Source organism: Vidua macroura, chromosome 3, assembly GCF_024509145.1.
Source record: "Vidua macroura isolate BioBank_ID:100142 chromosome 3, ASM2450914v1, whole genome shotgun sequence".
Classification (NCBI taxonomy): domain Eukaryota; kingdom Metazoa; phylum Chordata; class Aves; order Passeriformes; family Viduidae; genus Vidua; species Vidua macroura.
Window position 1 is genome coordinate 30,868,914 of NC_071573.1, and position 19,559 is coordinate 30,888,472.

Sequence of the window (19,559 nt, forward strand, 5' to 3'; positions counted from 1 at the left end):
AACTTTCTGAAATTGGGAGAAAAATCTGTATTCATACAGAGAACTTAGTTTAGGAAACTAGTGAGAATCAGGAAGAATATATTCACAGCCAATTGTATGAAAACATAAACGAAGGAAAAAATGGTTGTTGGAGTAGGCTGCTAAGATTTATCAGCTGTGAATTTTGCTTGAGTCCATGTTCACTGCCTTTCCTGAATGATTTTAAGTATTATAAAAGTTGAACTGGGAAACAAAAAACAGTAGTGAAAACATTTATTCTCAGACTTGTGCCATGGATGCACATCTCAGTTTTGAAACTGGGAGACAGATTGCATGCTTTATTTTTGTTTTGTAATGTTTCAGTAATGAGGCTGTTTTGAACTGCATATTGGGTCCCCCAGCTGTTAGGACTCATTTCAATGAGAAAAAAAAGTTTGTATTCTTCAGATTGAAGTGATAATTGTACATGGTTTTACGTCTATCAATGGATTGTCTTTAGACTGCAATTTTACGTTAATGAGATTTTAATTGGAAAACAAACAAAGGACAGACGGGTTAATGACTGATAACAATTTTTAAAAAGTCTTTTAAGATCTACACAATAATTAATGTAAACAATACATCAAAGTCTTTCCATGTCTAACGGTTCATACAGGGTTTACGTAGAAGTTTGTTCCCTAACAATGGTATTATTCCACATCTAAACAACTAATAGACTGTATAGTATCATCTGTTAAATCAAAACTGATTGGCAAGATTATCTGGTCTTACTAGTAGGAAGACCTTGGTCATTAATCACACCTCCACAAAGAGGAGCTGGATTGAATCTGTTGTCCTTAGATTTTATTGCTATTGATGTTTCTAGAAATCTTCCCTCCTTTTTCCAATTTAAAACATGTACAATATTCCAAAAGAAAAAAGGTAGAACCTCTATCCAGTGAAACTCATAACATCTAAACCTAAGCAAATATAAAGTGGCAGGGAGTGCACATAATACATAGACAGATATAAACAAATATATATATATATATATATATAAATAAAACTAAAAATCAGAGAATGGCTATACACAATAAAGCATGAAGTGTTAGAAGGATTTACAGTAGAGCAGGGGGTGACTTATTTCAAGAAATGAAAAATTAAATTGGAACAAAATTAAAGGAGTGAAATGAGAGAGGTGAAACAAGATTTCGAGTTTAACTAAGTAAGCATACTCTGCCATTTAGTGATAAGGACAAAGAATAGAAAAAAAGGTTGCTTTTCGGTGTCCATTTTTGATGACAAAAAGCATGTAGGACACTCTCAATTAAGGAATTTGAGCAATGAGACTCAAATCATAGAGCTATTAAGTCAGCCATTATGCATTCCAGTATAAGAGTTACATTTATGGTCAGAAAATAGTGCAGAAATACAGAGTTAAACATACTTTTTTTTTTTGTTTTTACTTCTAGACTGTTTATTTCACATCCAGTTTTCTTTTAAAATCTCTTATTCATGCACTGTGCTCTGCTTTTGTTTCCATTTGTTATTTTAAGTATTCTCATTCAACCTTATCTTTTGAGAAATTCAAGGAAAAGCAGTATGATTAAGAGCTAAAATAAACCCTGAAAAAGAATCAAATTACTTCAGAAAACATATTCGTTTACTCTACTTCAGAAAACATATAACCTTACTTTGCAGTACCTTTTTTGCTTTATAGGTGCCAAGAGAGGATTCATCTGTAATGTCTTTGTTTGTGATTTTGCCTTTTGCTTTAGTTTCTATAATTAAAGAGTTCATAGGACTGCTTTACATTTATTTTATTCATCAAAACATACTTCCCGAATGTTATGAAAAACAAAGTTCAAAAATAATGCAGTCCAAACCAAACCCATTCCATTTTCTCTTGGAACACAATTGATAATAAAGTCATACCTTGTATCACATTTTTAACTGAGTAAACACTGCGTTGTCCCTCAATGTATAATTCTTAAGGGTGTTCATTTTATACTCTCATACTTCAGTGTTTGAATAACTCCTGGTGGTACATGTATCAAGATACATATGATCAGGAATAATACAGTTATTTCACTACTAGTGGGAGGATTTCATCCTCTCTGCATTGAACTCAGAGGTCTCATTGGGTCACTCTGTGTGTGTGCTTGCATTATGACAGAAAGGAAGGAGTCAGAGGGTTGGGAACATGTAATTTGAACATTAACCTTTGAAGAAAGATATGGAAAAAAGTTTGAGTGCAAAAATCAAAATAGTGTGTCTGTTTTTGTTGAGGTTGTGGAAATAAAAAAAAAAATGGACTTGCCAATCTCATCTCCTATTCATAAAATATTCTCTCTTCTCTTGCATCTTCTTTTCAAGTAAATGTGAGTCTCAGCTGATTACATCATTGTCCTGACTAAAAAGAAAGACCAGAGAGTGCTTTTAAGAAAGTCATTTCCATAGGGACTGAATATATTTCATCAAAAAAAGACTATACCTTCTAATGTTGAAATTCTGGTCTGCTGTGCTTGTGTGTGTTGTGCATCTTACTGGTTACTCCATGCTAGTGGACTTTCCCAGACACACTGTAAACAGAGAACAGAACTTTCAAACTGGTTTCTCTTTTTCTGTGAATTGTCAGTAGAAAACTGAAATGTTTACTGAGGAGAGCTGTGAAAATGACTTGAAATATAGATATGTAGCAGAAAAAAAATCAATAGCAGAACGAATTAAATTACTGAGCTGTTAATTCTTCTTTTAGTAGGGATACTTTTGATGAGATTGTCAAGTAAGCTGCATAATCTGTAAGAAATACTCTTTCAAATTAAGAATGGGATGTGCACAAAAAGGAAGATGGAGAGAGAGAGATGATTGATAGGTATCAATATCCAGCTCAGAGAATACTGCTAAACCTTTTTTCAGACTGTCTGGTGACAAGATACTCTGCTAAAGAGTCCAGGTTAAATTTTCAGTTAGCAAAACTGTTAGTGATCTAAAAGAGACTGGACTACAATAAAAGAACTTGAAGCTTTAACTAAACACAATTTCTGACATTAATAATCAACAATTAGGCATTTAGTGAATGTCACAAAAAGCATTTGGATCAAACACAGAGTATTTAATATGAGAAAAAACCAGTCTATTCTGACATGTTAGGAAGTGGCCTTAATCTATACAATTGTGTAAATCAGTCTTTTTCTGGTGTTATCACTGTTGGGAGCAGCAGCTCCCAGCTCAGTGACAAGTTCACCATTTGGGAGTCACAGCTGTAAAATGCACAGCACCGTCACTTCACATCAGCATTGTTTATTTTCTACCTGTTGTAGATGCAGCAAAATGATAGCAATGTTGGGAATAAGTATGGCTGCTCAGGAGAATGGGAATTGCAGCTTTGTTTTCCTTGTTGATCCCACTCAAATCCAGACTGTTGACTTTAGAAAGGTTAAAATAGCAGTGTAAGAAAGTTCAATTTCAACAAGTGTTAGGAGAAGTTACTTTAGCTAAGTGTTAGTCGTGCTCTCCTCAGCCGGCAGTCCAATGGGTTTTGTGCTTGAAACACTGAACTGTATCCGTGTGAGATACTCTTAGGGAAAGACCTGCAAAGGGACACTTGAAAATGCTCTTCAGAGATACTTATTTTGTAGTGCAGCAGTGAGAAGCCTAACAAAGGACAATGTCCACATCTTTTTCGTAGGGATGTTGTATCTTACGTTCCAGTAGCAGTAGAGCTGTGCTTTTGACTGACTTCATCACAAACCTGACTGTATTGGTGTTATCCTTAAGCTCTGGCTTCTAAATTCCTAACACTGTCTGAGAACTACCAGATTTTCTTTTAAAAGTAAGGCTGTAATTCTTACTGGTTCCAAAGATAAATCAGGCAGACAGCAGAAGGACCATATTTTTGCTTAAAGAAGCAAGAGGGTGATAGTTAAACCCTACACTGATGTCAGAAGGTCTGCACTATGATTTTGATCATATCAGCAGTACTGAGCGTTACAGAAAGAGCAAAGGCCTGACTCTGAATCCATGCTCTTTTGAGTGTATGATGCAGCCAGAAGCTTTGATGCTATTCTTCAGGATGTTTTCGTTCCTAGGGAATGATAAGAAAAATGTTGGAAAATGTACCAATGTCATTAACAATGTTTTAGCAAGAATGCCAGTTCACCTGGCTTTCCAAATTTCATCCAGCCCTGCAGTTTCTGTGTTCCCAAGATACAGGAGGAAAGGCACAAGGTTTTTTTCTATGTCCTCTTTCTGTAATCAGCAAAAAGTCAGACAAACATTTCTAGCCTCCTCCAGGAAGCATCCTTGATAAGTATAACATTTAGGCACTTAATGAGCAGCATTAATGCACATGCTGAAGTTCAAGGGTATTTTTAAGTGCTGTGCTCTGAGTCTGAGTTGTAGAGTAGATGATAAAAGACAAATGACAAACATTTATGAATTTCTAGATTCATATATATAAACTATGTAATCTGCAGGCTTGGATTTACTTTGGGGAGGTTAATTAACTTCGATCTTCTGTTGTTTTTCCTTGTCCAAAGCAATGTCACATCTTGTCTCCTTTACTTCAACCCAGCACACGAGACACTAAGAACTATAGCCAAACTGCAGTGTGACATCAGAGCTGCAGAGGGGTGAAGTCCCATGCTCACACACTTGTGAATCATGTGAGCAGGGAAAGAAATGTCTTGTGTCAAGTCACACAAGGATTGCCTCCACCTCTAACTAAACTCATGTGCATATAGCTGTAGATAATTAACAGTAAGGAAATAAAGAATGTGGAGTAGGCATTCACCAAGGATGGACAGGCAAGAAGATGAAGATTTATGGGTATTAGTACCGACTGGGGAAAAATATGAAAATTTGTAAGAAACACTTTAAAAATTTGATCTAAATTATATCAAATAGATGTGTGTCATTTCTTTCCTTATGCCTTCACCTGCATTGCCAGTTTAGATAATAAATGGTTCAAGATGCCAAGCACACGTTTAGTTTGCTGATATTTTCAGTTCTGACTGTTTCAACATGTGCTGAACTTTTGGGTTAATGGTGTGACTGCCTGAGAATCTCAGTTGCTGTTCTCAAGGAACATTAATTTGTAGTCCTCCATCATGGAAATAGGTTTGAAAACTTGAACAGGGAAGTGATAAGCATTAGAAGAATAACCTGAAACATATGTTAATAACGCAATCCTATTTCATTATGAGGGTTTGAGGCAATTGAAAAAAACACATATTTTGAAATTGAAAGCACTGTTTTCTGTAGCTTAGCAGTTCTAAATATTTTTTTCATTATTTGGGGAAGATGCTTTGCAGACAAAGTAACTGGTAAGAGAGAAGTGCAGAAAGAAGACTGAAATTTGCCCAGCAACTGTCAATAGTTGACAAAATTGACATAACTTTTAATGGGTTATTATGGCTAAATTTTCTAAAACTATGTTTTTCATGGCTAAATTATAAAAGAAATAATATTACTTAAGTATCTCTGTTACTATTTGAACTTGATTATAATTCCATATGTATTTGTTGATGTGTGGATGTTTATGTGTGTGTGTTGTTTAACACGATATTTTGATTGCCTTTTTCTCATTTCTCACTTTAAGATTCATCTCATTTTCTTTAGGTTTGGTGGCTTTTGGTTGTCAGCTTTCTCCTTTTTCAGAATCGTAGCATTAGTTTCTTTTATTTCATTATGTAAATGCTCCAGTCATTTAAAGTGTAGCTTCAAGAGTCCTTTATGTCACTAAAAGAAATTAACTAAACAGCACTGTTTAATTAATTTCAGGACCGCCTCTTTTTCGTCATGGAATATGTAAATGGAGGAGACCTAATGTTTCAAATCCAACGCTCACGCAAATTTGATGAACCTCGATCCCGTTTTTATGCTGCAGAGGTCACATCAGCACTCATGTTTCTTCACCAACATGGCGTCATCTACAGGTACTTTTTTTCATCAAAAATAAGTTGTTCTTGGGGCTTTGGGATGGTTTTGACTGAAATCCTCCATCTCTTAGCAACCAGTTTTAGATTAGTTGTTTGTTCCAATTTGCTTACACAGAACTTTTTTTTGGCTGTTTATCATTGAGATTGTTAACATTTGAATAGCCTCTGCAGCAGTCGCCAGCTGTGTGTGCCAGTTTTGTGTTCTAGTCCAAATAAAGTGGGCTTGAAAAAGCTTGGCACAGTGAGACCCAGAGGTGACCTTTCTGCAGATTGGCGCAATCTCTTCACTTTCCTCCCTGTGCCATAGGTTTCCTCTCGGTTTCTAACCCCCTGCCACTTCCTGAGTTTGTTTGTCTTCGTTGTCTCCACTCCGATACAATCGGGATGGTCGTTTGCAATGCTTTGCTTATGCCCCTTCCTCTTGACTGTTTGGGTGAAGGCTTAGTCACCAGCAGGAAGTGGCTCTTTGGAGACAATTCTGATTTGCTTTCAAGTGCCCTGCATCTATTTGAACCACCCCCACTGGCCCCAGTTTCTAATCTTCAACAACCATGCACACACACACACAGAAAGTGAGTATTGTTGTGCTGGGATAAAGAATGCATTTAGGGATAGGCATTATTCTTAAAAGTAATGATTCGCTTTGAAAATTTTCACCCTGATGTTAATGTGTTTATTAAATCCTTTATCTTGTCATTTCACACTTCCTCTCTGTTTTTATTTGGTTTTAGCAGCCTGTTATAATTGAGATAAATTCAGGCTTTCACAAGCAACATGCTTAACAGGTTTTGTAATATAAATCTGTCCTGTCTAGTAAAAACTCTGAGTTCTTCAGATCTAACTGAGCTCCATTTTTTCCCTTGATACTCTTACCCTCTTTCAGGTTATCAGTTTTGATTTGAGTTAGTCATCTCAGAGACAGGCAGTCTCAGATTTCGTGAGCCAAAACATCAAGATAAGGTTATGGAATTTGTCATATCCCTGGATTCATATAAAGGCAGGTCTTGAGAGTAGTAGATATTGAGAAGGAAATACTAAATTTTTAGTAACCAGAGTTGAGTGGTAAGTTCCATTAGAAGCAATTGGCTTTGCCACATACAAAGGGATTCAAGGCAAATTTCTGAAAGGCGTCTCCTTTCCAGAGACATAGCGAACAGCAGAACATCACAGCTTCTGAGGAAAGTAAATCTCTTTGAAAGTTGTCTTTTCATCAAAAATCTAGCTTTCTTTATAAAACTCTGCTAGCTGCAGCTCTTAATCTCCATCTTTTATTAACACTGGTATGATGTTTGCATACTGGGTTGTACTTTTGGGCCTGACACTTCACATGGGTTTATTTTCAAGTGCTGAAGATCCAACACATTTTTTACCTTCCCTGCCCATATCATATTTCCTATTCATTGTCTGCATCTATTTCCAAAGCTAGGTATTTGTACATTCACATAATAGAATGTGGCAACTTCAGAATTTATAAGTATCTGTCAAAAGGGAAACAGACACACTTGGCACTTTGAAAAGTGAAGGATTTTGAGGATTTGTCTCCATTAAATACTTGAGCTAATTTGCTCCTCCTGGAGACTGGAGGTAGACACCTTGTAATTAGCAGTCATTTTAATGATTTCTGTGAACCAGCAAGGAAGAATTGGTATAAAATTACATCTCCCTGCTTTATATGAATGTGCATTCATTCACCCCCCCCCCCATCTTTCACTGCGCCCATCCCTTAATTCACATCCTCCTGTCTCTCTTCTCTTTCTCTCCTACCTCTTTTCCCTTGTCCTGCATGTAGTTTCTGCTGAGTGTTGGCTCCTAGCTGGATGCATTGAATCGCTTCATGCGCCTGTGTTCTTTCTATGACTGCATCAGCAGAACACTTCCATGACAGGAGAAATGTCATTTTGAGACAATGTTTTGTAATTTAAACTTCACAGTGTACTCACAACTTTTGATTCAGACACTATGCATGTCTGACATGCATGCTAGTGTATGACACTGAACTTGTAAATGGCATGTTATGCTGAGTGTATGATCAGAAGACATTCTCATGAGTTGTAGGATGAAAGCATAAACAATTGAAAGCAACAGGAAGAAATTAGGAACAGATTCAGTTGTATTTTGTTTTGGCACTGGCTTTTGGATCTTAACGTAACTAAGTCTGTAAGAATAATTCATTTTCCAAACTGTGAGATACTAGGAGCTCAAATATCTGTAAAATGTACATCCCAGTTACACTGTAAAATACAGGTAGAATAGAGAAATTATTTTAAAATAATTAATCGTAGGAAAATGTCAGAATTCATTCACAATGTGCCAGACCTTGGGAGAATACATTTGTCGATGTCAAGCATGCATAAGAATAGTTGTCTTGCACAGAACAGTTTCAGCCTAATTATTCTATACCTGACTGCATTATTTACTACAATGTTAAAAATACATTGGGATCAAGTCACTATTTACATCTCCAAAGCTCTTATTAGCTGGCAAGCAAGGAAAGAAAAGGGAAAGAAAAAATAGAAAATAAAACAACCTTTGCTCCTGAATAACTACCAGTCATAACTACCTAACATGCCTTCAGATATTTTAATAAAGAATACTTGTCTTCTGTGTAATTATATTTCTAGAAAAAACATTGTGGTGTGAAATTAATGGTTATTCTCCAAAGTGGGAAATGTTGCTTGTGTGGGCACTACTTCAAGGAAAGTGGGGAATATATAAATAAAGTAAGATGGAAATGTAGGTTTCAAAATAGCTGCTATACCTTCTGATCTTTTTTCAGTCTTGTATGTGGAAGTATTTGTTTGGAGCTAAACAAAGTTATATTTTTGGAAGTAAATAACTAGCTTTAGCTCATGCTTTGGCTTGTTGGTTAGGTTTTTAGAAAGTGCTATGATGATACTAAATGATCATCTTTTATAATAACTGTTTTTTTCTCATTTCCCCTGAAGTTCAAAGAAAAAGCCCGCTCCCTGTCTAGCAATAGAAATTATTCTCTGAGTTCACATCTTTGCAGCTAGCTCAACAGTTGTTCCCAGACTTGTCCAATTACCAGTGTGCTCATTGGAATTATATATATCTTCCTGATGTTTGTCCTCCTTATGCTTATTAAGTTTAATTTGGAAATAAAGATGAACCTCACAACTGTTATATATAAAGGTATTCCAATACTGAATGCATGTTGTACGATAGATAAACTAAAGGATAATTTTTAGCGTGGCATTTTTAAAGGTCTGATGTTACTGTTGTGTCAAAAACACTTCAACAGCCCAATAAAAATATTTACATTATCCCTGCCACCTTCCCTCTCATCTGGCATTCAGCTATTCAGGCACATGTCAGACTGGGGCCTGATAATACAAGTAGAGTTAATCAGACACTAGAGAAGTTTCAATCCCATTTTCTGGCACTTGTCCTTGTTTGTGTTATGCAATTGCAATTGCACCACTTTGAAAAAATGTATCCAAGCTTCAGGAATTAAGGATTAGGAATCTCATTTTGATTTTTTTTGTGAGCTGGGCTGGAGTTTGAACTTGGTGATGAAAGGTTGTGGACTATGTTCAGTGTCACCTGCCCCTGGAGTCTGGTGTATTTTAAGTCAGTTTTCATAATATATTAATATATATTATGTCTATATGAAATATTAATATATATTATGTCTATATAAAATATATTAGTATATATTCTCATGTAGGGAAAATGTAACAAACTGTGTGTGTTAAGTAACTGTCAGTTCTGTACTCCCCTCTTGTACTGAATTTAAACATTCCTGTGCTCTTTCTGCAGATATATGTAAATGTGGCATGTTCTTGTTTCACTTGGAGATGTTGGCCTGAGGTCAGGAGTACCTGGCTGGCTGGCTGCTCTCAGTGTAGGAGTTCAAGTGAGGTGACACAAGTGACCTGCTCTGTCCTGAAATACCTACAAAGAACTGTTGTCCCCACAGGCAGAAAGGCCAGCACTAGAACAGGGTACCTCTTCAGGAATATAAATGACAGTGTCCCCAGTTCATACATGATTTAGGAAATAACTGTGTGAGCTGTAAGCATTGTTTCAGTAGTTGTGTATTGCTTGGTCTCTTTTAGCCTCCAGAATCATTCAAGTGCTCTCTCTGGAACACAAAAGAAAAAAACTGAATGTATACAATTTCAGTTCACCTGAAAGGATGAAAAATATCTTAACTGGGAAATTAGTGTCACCTGCTTTGGGTTAACTAATGTAGGAGCAAATTTTTTGCTTTCAAGTATAAGATCTGTGAGATGTTGCCTTCAAATCATGTAGCACCTGGTCACGATGGAGTTCCTTATTCATAACGATGGGTTATTGTGTTCCTCAGCAATATGAAGTAATAACCTAGCCTGTAACTTGCTGGAGCTTTCTGAGGCTCTCTGCACTCTGTAATTAATATGTTGGTCATGATGAAGGATTTATTAACACTGAATTGAGGTAAATGTGGATGTAAATATGCTGATGCCAATCCTTGAGTACCTCTGGGCTTTTTCCATACACAACTACCCTAAGAACTTGTTTGAACACTAACTGAATTTTTCCCTGGATAATCAGTTTTCCCAGAATTCCTATTTATCAGGGCAGCACACACCACTGTTTCAGAAAGAAGAACTACCTAAAATTAAAAGCACTTTCATTAGTGTGTTTTTATGTGAAATAAGAATATTTATTTAGAAAGCGTGACTTCATTGGTGGTTGTGTGATTCAGTGCAACCTTGGCAGAGTAAGGAGGAGTTATATTTACACTGATGAAAATGTTGCATGGTCAGTGGTTAACATGTTAAAAGTCATCATTCTCCCAATTTATCTTACTGTGTTATTTCTGAGTGGCAGCAGCCAAATAAAATTCCCCTCCCCCCATTTTTTTACGCAAAACCAGACATGGAGCATTTTGATTTACATATGTTAAGATCATCTTATTGCGGCTCTGAATAGTTAAATGTTAAATTAGTGCTTTAGCTATGGTCCATGAAAGAGGGCAAGATCTTGTACCATCACCTGGCATATTCACACCTAAGCATAGGAATATACGGAACACAAGGTCCTCTCCCCATAAGCTGCCTGTTGCAGCAGTCTGCTACAGAGATGTTAGAGTTTGCTTCTGGCCCAAGTGAGCAAAAAACTATTTCCATCACCTTCAGTAAAAATAGGAAGGAAGGAGTGAATTGTGCAGGTTTGTCTGGAGTCCCAGTGTCTCCAGAGACTGCTGCCCAAGCCACGCCACCTGACCAGTGCTCCTGGCCGGGTTTGAGCCCTGGACTGCATCCACACTCTCTCTGCTCTGCCTGGTCTAGTTTCTAAAACTGAACATGAGCTCCAATGGGATTTTAGTCAGTGGCCTCCTGCCCTCTTTGCACTTTTTCTTGCTGGATCTAGGCAGAGCAACGGTCATGAAATGCATAAATAAGCAGGATGTCTTCCCTGCAGGAAAAGGCAGTGGGCCGGGGTGGAGAGGAGCGGAGCCGAGGGAGATGAGAAGCAGGAAGGAGAGTTGGTTCCCAGGCTTCTGGCATTTGGACCGAGACAGTCCACCCTGCCATCTGCCCAGCTTATGTATTGTGCTAAAGGCTCTGTCGTATAGGAGAGCCTTTGACAAGGTTTCCAGCTGTGGAAGGATGAGTAAAGGCTGTGGGAATAGGATATGAGCCACATGGTCTTGCCAACAGTAGAATGCTTTCTAAATTTCTCCTGGGTTTGGAACATAAAAAAGTCCTTAGTTGGCTATTGCGTGGGAGTTGGGTATGTGGTGGGGGCAGTGCTGGGCAGTTAATATTTAGAAGGCTAGACCAGCACCATTGACCTTATTTGGGGAATGACAAGGTACTTCTAGGGGGAGTTCTTGGTAGAGAGGTCAGCATTGTTTTTTTGCTTCATGTTTATTTGGTGCAAGATTTTCTTGTTTAATGACCATTTGTATAGTGCTGTATTGTGTAAATAAAGCTATGACCTTTACCTTCTGATAACAGTATAGGAGTGAGTTAATGTTAAATGAGAGTGAGCAGGGAGTGGGAATCTGCCAGGGTTAATGCCAAGTTTACATTCCTCTGAGGGCAGCCATGTTCCGGAACCCTCAATAGAAAGGGCAACAGTACCTCTCAACAGATAATAGCAGTGAAATGTTACAGAACATATTTGTATTTATTTCTGGGTGAATGTCACTGATTTTAGATGATTGATGTTTGTGTCTTTATTTTATAACAGGAAGACGTGTGTGTTATCTCTCGGCATTTGATAAGAAGATTTTAACTCAGAGAAACATACACAAAATAAAAATCCAGTAGAGTGGCAGCACATGTGAAACTGAACTGTACTGATACAAAACAAACCCATTTGTTTTCCCAAATGGCTGAGACACAGAGCTGTTTCTGCAGAACCCTGTGCACTAGCTCCAAACAAAATCATACTCCGCAAAAAATTTTCTAACAGAAGAAAGAGAATGCTTTCTGTTTGAATTAAAATTCTAAAGTTGCTTCCTACATGTAATTCTGCTGCTAACAGATAAAATTTAGGATTGAATTTTACTATGCCCTTCAGTCATGTTTGTCTTCAAACAATGAAAAATATTTCTATAACCCTGTTGCAAAGGTGTTGAAACTATGTCACATTAAGGATGAGGCTTTGCCTTTTTGCATGCTATTGAATGCATCTACTAAAGTTTTATGATAATGGAGAGAAGTGCACAGCAAACATGGTTCTGAGGTGGTAGGCTTCTAACAAAGATTTTGTTGTGCTCTTGAGATGCTTCACTTAACAAAGAATCACTGAATAATGGAGCTGTAGAATCACTTGGGTTGGAAGGAAGCTTAAAGATCATCTAGTTTCAACCCCCTCCCATAGGCAGGGACACCTCCCACTAGACCAGGCTGCTCAGAGCCCCATCCAACCTGGCCATAAACACTTCCAGGGATGAGGCATCCACAGCTTCACTGGGCAACCCATTCCAGTGACCCACAGCTTCCATGGGCAACCCATTCCAGTGACTCGTGGTAAAGAATTTCTTCTTAATATCTCAAAATACTGGCAGTTTGAATCTATTCCCCCTTGTCCTGTCACTACATGCTCTTGTCTTGTAAATAGTCTCCCTCCATCTTTCTTGTAGGCTCCCTTCAGGTACTGGAAAGCCACAGTCATGTCATTCTGAAGCCTTCTCTTTTCCAGGCTGCACAATCCCAATTCTCTCAGCCTTTCCTCACAGGAGAGGTGCTCCATGCCTCTAATCATCTTGGTGGCCTCCTCTGGGTCCTCTCTGGGCTCTTTCCAACAGGTCCATGTCCTCCTTGTGCTGGGGACTCAAGAGCTGGATGCAGTGCTGCAGGTGGAATCTCACCAGAGGGGAGTAAAGGGACGAAATCCCCTCCTTTGTCCTGCTGCCCACAATGCCTTGGGTGCAGCCCAGGTTACAATCCGCTTTCTGGACTGTGAAGTTGGGAAGTAATGCATAATGTGAGATGAAAACAAATAAGGAACTTTATTTAGTTGGGGGGGTTTTAATAGTGATGACAAAAATGCTGAGCAACCTTAAAAGAAAATTTGAATTGTGCCCTTCAGTAAAGACACCTGCATACAACTTCTATTTTTTGGCCAGAACCTTGCTACTTTGGGCTCAAGGTTTACATTTATTCTCTTTGCCCATCTTCCCACCCCCTCTTTTATCCACCTCTTTGTTATATAAGAGCTTATCACTTAGACACTGCTCCAGCAAACATTCCTGCATGCAGATCACTACTCAAAGGCTGATTTTGATTGTGAGACTGTTCATATACATGATATCTGCAGCTTCTTGAATGATCTGGGACCTTGGTTTTACTTCTTAGATAGAAAACATGTTTATTTTAAAAGAGCAAATAATCACATTTGAGAAGGCAGTTATTAAAGACCTTATGTTCTTTTGCTTAACACTGCAAAAGGCAGTGGAAAATGAAAATTTAGCCAATCCAAAAGCTGACATAACTGAGTTATCACTGAATCCTTTGAAAAATTTTTAAATGCCTATTTAGCTGACGGCTTGTACTCCAATGGAAGAAAACAGAAATAATATTGTTCACTAAGAGGATAAATAAATAGGCCTAAAAACTAAAACAGAGAAAAATAAAACCAGTAAGAGCCCTAGAATTTTGGGGAGTACACCAAAGTCTCTATTGCTACCAGAATAAATAGTGGTAGGATTACATCAGAAAGACCTTGGACAGACAAGGTGCAGTCTAACCAAGGGAATCAGAAAGTGGAACAAAATGGCTCTGGTGGCCCTGACAGTGCTAAAAATGAGCAGAAAGGGGAGGGGTAACAAGGCCAGAGTGATAATTAATCCCTTCTTGTGCCAAGAGAATGTGCAGTAATGCATGCCCCTCTCCTTGGCTGCCACTGTGTCACAGAGCCTGAACAAGCAGCTCCCCAGAGCAGCAGAGAGTAGAAGAAATAATCATAAGTAGGAGTCTTCATCATCTCAGCAGCACTGAGTACATGTGGAGGAGGCAGATGTGGAGCAGGAATAGCAATGTTGCCAAGGGCAGCTTCTACCAAGATGGGAGATTGTGTGATCTCTGCACAGTCATATACCCAACAATGGATGGCTCCAGGGACCAACAATTTACTCCCCTCACCAAGTTGAATTTTAATCCCCCAAGACCACTTATGATGGGGGTATAATATTTTAGATTAAAAAACATTTTTACAGTAACATCCAGCTTTTAAGAAGCGAGGCTTATGAGAAGCCCAAGCAGCGCTTCTCACAATATACATACCCCATGGGTCATCACTTCTTGCTTCCTGCTTAAAGAATTTGTTTTCAGTAGTCAGTCTCACAAAGGAGCAGAAAGAGAGCACAAATAAATGTGAGAGACAGAACTAATGGTGGTACTGACATATCTATGCTTTTTTCCTCCAAGCTTCCATTTCTTTCTCCTGATGTATGGAAGATACAGAAAAAATGTCATTGCCAAATGCAAACAGTACATGCAGTTGTGTGCATTTCTTTTTTCATTAGATTTCATGTATGTAGTCATAAAAGTATTCTTCACAAAGTATTCCAGTATTAAAGTGTGTGATTGTCCCTTCAAGGGAAGGGGAGGGTGGGAGGGCAACAGCAGATTGCCAGTATAGCAGCCACTATGGGTACACTTTGGTATGAAACTGAGTAATACAGAGGCAGTAGCCAAAAAATTAACTGAAGAAAGCTTGGTCACTAATAACGTGAACAGAGGAACTTTATATGTTCAAAACATCGAATATAAAGTATAAAATTAAATGGTCACAAATAACCATTATAGCACTTCACTAGGTATTTACTGGATTTATTATAGAGTTTCCAAGGGAGATCCTGTAGTCTACTAAGACCCATTTTTTAAAAATGCCTAAATATATTCTAACTCAAATAATGAGTCAGATGGAATTGCTATGGTCAGTTAAGTGTGTAATGGATATTTAAAAGCTTTGAAACATCAATAAATCTGAAAGAGCTCCAACAGAGTACTTGTAGAACAAAAATAATTGGCACTTAAGAAACTGCCTGAGTGTGTATCTGCATAAACTTAACTACCAGTGAGAGGACAGCAAGTATTTATGGTACTGTATACTGAGGTTATAAAAGGAATACCAAATGCCTGCCAGTTCATTTTCTGATAATCTGTAATGGGTCCAGAGAGGCCATAAGTATTATCAAGAGGCTCTGATTCTCATTTATATGAAAGTCTTTAAATATCTACTAGCATAAAAGGATCCTCAGCTTGTGTGTGAAGAAAGCAGACAGCAACTCAGCAGCATATATGCCTTGGATAAGGCTAAAGGCACTCTGCTGCAAGCTTGTTGAAACTGCCTCTGCTAAAACCCTGTGAGTTAATTTCCACAGACATTGAGTGAGAAATGCCCCAAGCAGAGGGGAAAGAAACCTTCCGACAACCCTGGTTTTTAGGCAGGTTCTCTTTTCACCTTTTGAAAACTCTCACAAGAGAAAAAGGGAATATTTTGTCAGCTCCAGATCAGAGCTAGTGGTGTGCTTGCACACAAAGTAGGGCAATAGTTTGGGGTTTCTGTGGATGTCCCAAGAGGAAGAGGATTTCACCATAATTTCTAAAACATCTGCAGATTGAGTAGCTGTTTTGTCCATGAGCAAGAGGGTTTGAAGAAATTTTAAAACAGCATCCTGGAAATTCTCTGCGTAGTAATAACAACAAAGCATGAACTGGTATTAGTGAGCTATAACTTATGAAGCCAGACACAATTTGATGGCAAATCCGGTATAACTCATTACCACTAAAGACTTTCCTCCCCTGGCTCAGATATGTGTGCTCTTAGTTAGGGCAAAATGATATAAACCAAATGCAAGACAGATCGCACTAAAATCAAAAAGTGTGCCCATAGCACATATAATAATAGGGTTTGTTTTTTACACACCTTACGTAATAGAATCATTTTAAAAAGCAGTCAAACATAGTTATGTTTGCCTAATTACAGCAACAGAATTATGGGGGTAGGAAGACAGTGGAAGGAATTAGTGTCTGGGGAAGTGGGCAGTAAAGGATGAAAGGGTGGAGTGGTATCATTGCTAGTGGAGTATTTTGTGTCAACATTTAATGAGTCTGAGTTGAGAATCACAATGCCCCTTAATATTTTTTTGCTACATTATCAAGTCTTAACACAATATTATAAATTGGCTACAGGGACTATCAACTAATACCCTTATTTGTTTTAGGGTTGGGCAATGGTGAGTTTAATGTATCATGTTAGAGATATAGTACAGCTTCTGCAACTTCTCTCCCATTCTGTTTGAAAAGCATTTTGATAATCTTTCTCGGAGATTTGTTTGTGCATGCATTTTTATTTGGAATTCAAAATGTGATAATACATAATAAAAATATGTTGTAAATATGACATGACATGGGAGTAGAGAAGCCACTATCTGGTGTATAAGTGACTGTGTCTTTAAAAGTTTCTTATTTTCTTTATGGTAAAACCTCTTTCCGACACCAGAAGAAAAAAGCAATTTTACAATGGAATTAAATTGTACTCAGTGTGCTCAGTTTAAGGCTGTCAGAAGGATGCAAAGAGACTTTATTGTGCATTATAATTTAATTAAATTTTATGTGTAAGCTGTATAATTAGGTTCCTTGCTAGTCTTTGCCCACATAACTATCTGGGAGCTTTATGGGATAATTTCTGCTCTTGTCAGAACATAAAGTCTGGTTAGCAGATCTCGGAAAAGGCTGGGCATGCAGAAGTTACAAAGATAATTCCTCAGGCCCAGAATAATTTTTTCATGTTCACAAAATTGTTCAAGAACAGCCTACACTGACCAGTAGTTAATATTATAATCCTACTGAAGTTAGTATTTACATGCAGTAACTACCCAGTAAGTACCAAATCTTAGAGATTGAAATTACATTTTAGCCTCTCAAATCTTTATTCAGAAGTGCCTCTCTCTTGCATTTGGGCTGGACCGTTGGCTTCTCTTAGTAGTGTCTCTGTCTTCACAGCTGAAGGTAAATTGCAGTAGTGGTCTCCTAGTCTTGATGTTGGCAAAAGTGAGTACACTGTAAATTTCCTAAATCATGCCATGTTTTATTTCACGTGAATAACTCATGAGTCATCTTTCCATTGCATTCATATTAGTTAAAAATTGTGAGGTGCCTTGTATAAGTAGATTTTAAGTGGTGACATTATAAGTCAAAGTAGCTTTCCCAAGTACGTTTTCTGGAGGAGATGGGGGAAGGCTGCAGCAGCTACACTGGAAACAATGCTGGAGCTGAAACTTCCTGTACATGAAAAGATTGTCTAGAAATGTTTGTGCAGCTTCCTGGCAGAGTTTAGGAGCAAAAGTAATTTGATTTTTCTACACAATTGTAATTTTAGAAGAGTGTCTTATAAAATATAGTTCTCTGCATTAACATACATGGCCCTTTTTAATCATATATCAAAGCAAGAATTGGATTTTGAGCCATCCGATTCTATGACCTATTCTATGAAGCAGCATTCCAAGTTTATTGCATGCATAGATCAACATATAAGGGCAAGGAACGCCCATTTTTTCAGGCATCTTCTTCATGCTTTACGGACAAATAAAATTCTTCTTAATTTTGCCAGAATCCCTCCACTGCAGTGATCTTCCATCAAACATAATAGAATATTGTTAACTCTACAGAATTTTGGAAAAAACAAATCTCTCTAAATGCTTTTATAAAATTAAAGGACGAAATAAATTTAACTCACAATTTTTACAAGAATTTCTGCAGAAATCTGTTAAACTGCTGCTGACTGCTGCTGTTTTGATCCCCGATAAACACAGCAGAGTTAGAAAAGGTTTTAAATGAAGAGCCTACATACCCTTCCCAAGCTCAGACCACGTGATAAGTTAAAAACATGTTTAGGCATGTGAGCTATGCTACTGAAATCAGAATAGAAGCAAAAATTACTAAAATCTTTTTTCTAATGATTCCATATAAGTAAACGTTTTGTTGGAAGCAACATTCTCACTGTGTTACATCATTTCATTTATGCTATATAATTTATTTAGTCCTTTCTGTGTAATATTACAGGCACCACTCTGTGGAAATGCTTTCTATAAAAAGACCAAAGTGAGGTTGGAAAAAATCAGTGTCTGTACAAAAGTTCACTGCAGAGTTTTTCTGTTCTGAATAAGAAAGCATTTTTCTCCATGGAAACATGATATGGAGCTTAACAGGAGTCTACTTACTGCTGGGATCTGTGTTTGTTCTCCACTAAGGACACCCTTGGGAGCATAGGGAAGAGGATTCTTTTCAATTGGTTTCTTTTATAAAAAGAAACATTTTATGTAAAGACCTTCAGCAAGCCTACTCCTTTATGCTTTCTGGGCTTTATAAAGGTGCAGACGGCACTTTTCTAGTATAGAAAAGGCACTGAAATGTTGGCTTATGCTGGTGCATCAATGGCTTCCTCAGGATATGCTCCCAGTCACCTGAGTTTGGCCATTTTATTGTATGTCCTGTGTTGTGGTTGCCAGACTAAAATATTTTCTTTTCTTTTATTTTAAACATCTTCCTTAAATTTTGCAGAATAGTGTTTTTTCAAAGGAACGAAAGAAAAAGAAGACCAAGTTATAGCATAGGTTCCCTGCATTGCTGTGTTTTCACATTTCCCCTGAATCTAATAGTAGTTCTGTCTATTCCAGATAGAAGCACAAAACAGGCATTATTAAGGACATAAACGATTAGTGCTAACTTTTACCAGTAGATTGTAATATTTTACAAACTTCATCTTTGCTGTGTGTTCTCATCCTGGAGTATGCTGACAGTCTGGTTCTTTCCCTGAGAAATGGCGATTTCTTTTCAATAGTTTTCTTTTAATAAACAACCTTATTGGAATTAAGAAAATAATCTGTATTAACACTGAATAGCCTTCATTGCTTGCATCTGTGTTTAGCAGGTGGATTATAACGTTGCTCTTAGTCTTATCACAGTGTTCCTGCAACCTGGACTTCTCATTTAGGTAACAGAACTAGGCCAAAGCACAAGTTTTCTCCGTAGCTGCTGGGAATCATAGCATGATAGCATATCAGGTGGCAAGGAGACCCAGAGATCATCCGATCCAAACTTTCTTGGTAAAAGCACTGTCTAGGCAAGATGGCTCAGCACCTTCTCCAGATGTATCTTAAGAGTCTCAAATGTTGAGGGATCCTGCACTTCA

At 37.7% G+C, this 19,559-nt stretch overlaps 1 protein-coding gene across 1 annotated transcript in view; it reads left to right on the forward strand.

Annotated features, from left to right (window-relative positions):
* PRKCE (protein kinase C epsilon) overlaps window positions 1–19,559 on the forward strand; it is a 287,426-nt gene that overhangs the window by 225,556 nt on the left and 42,311 nt on the right. The window contains exon 11 of the mRNA XM_053973801.1: window positions 5,743–5,897. Coding sequence (XP_053829776.1) covers window positions 5,743–5,897 — 155 coding nt within the window. The remainder of the gene's footprint in view (window positions 1–5,742; window positions 5,898–19,559) is intronic.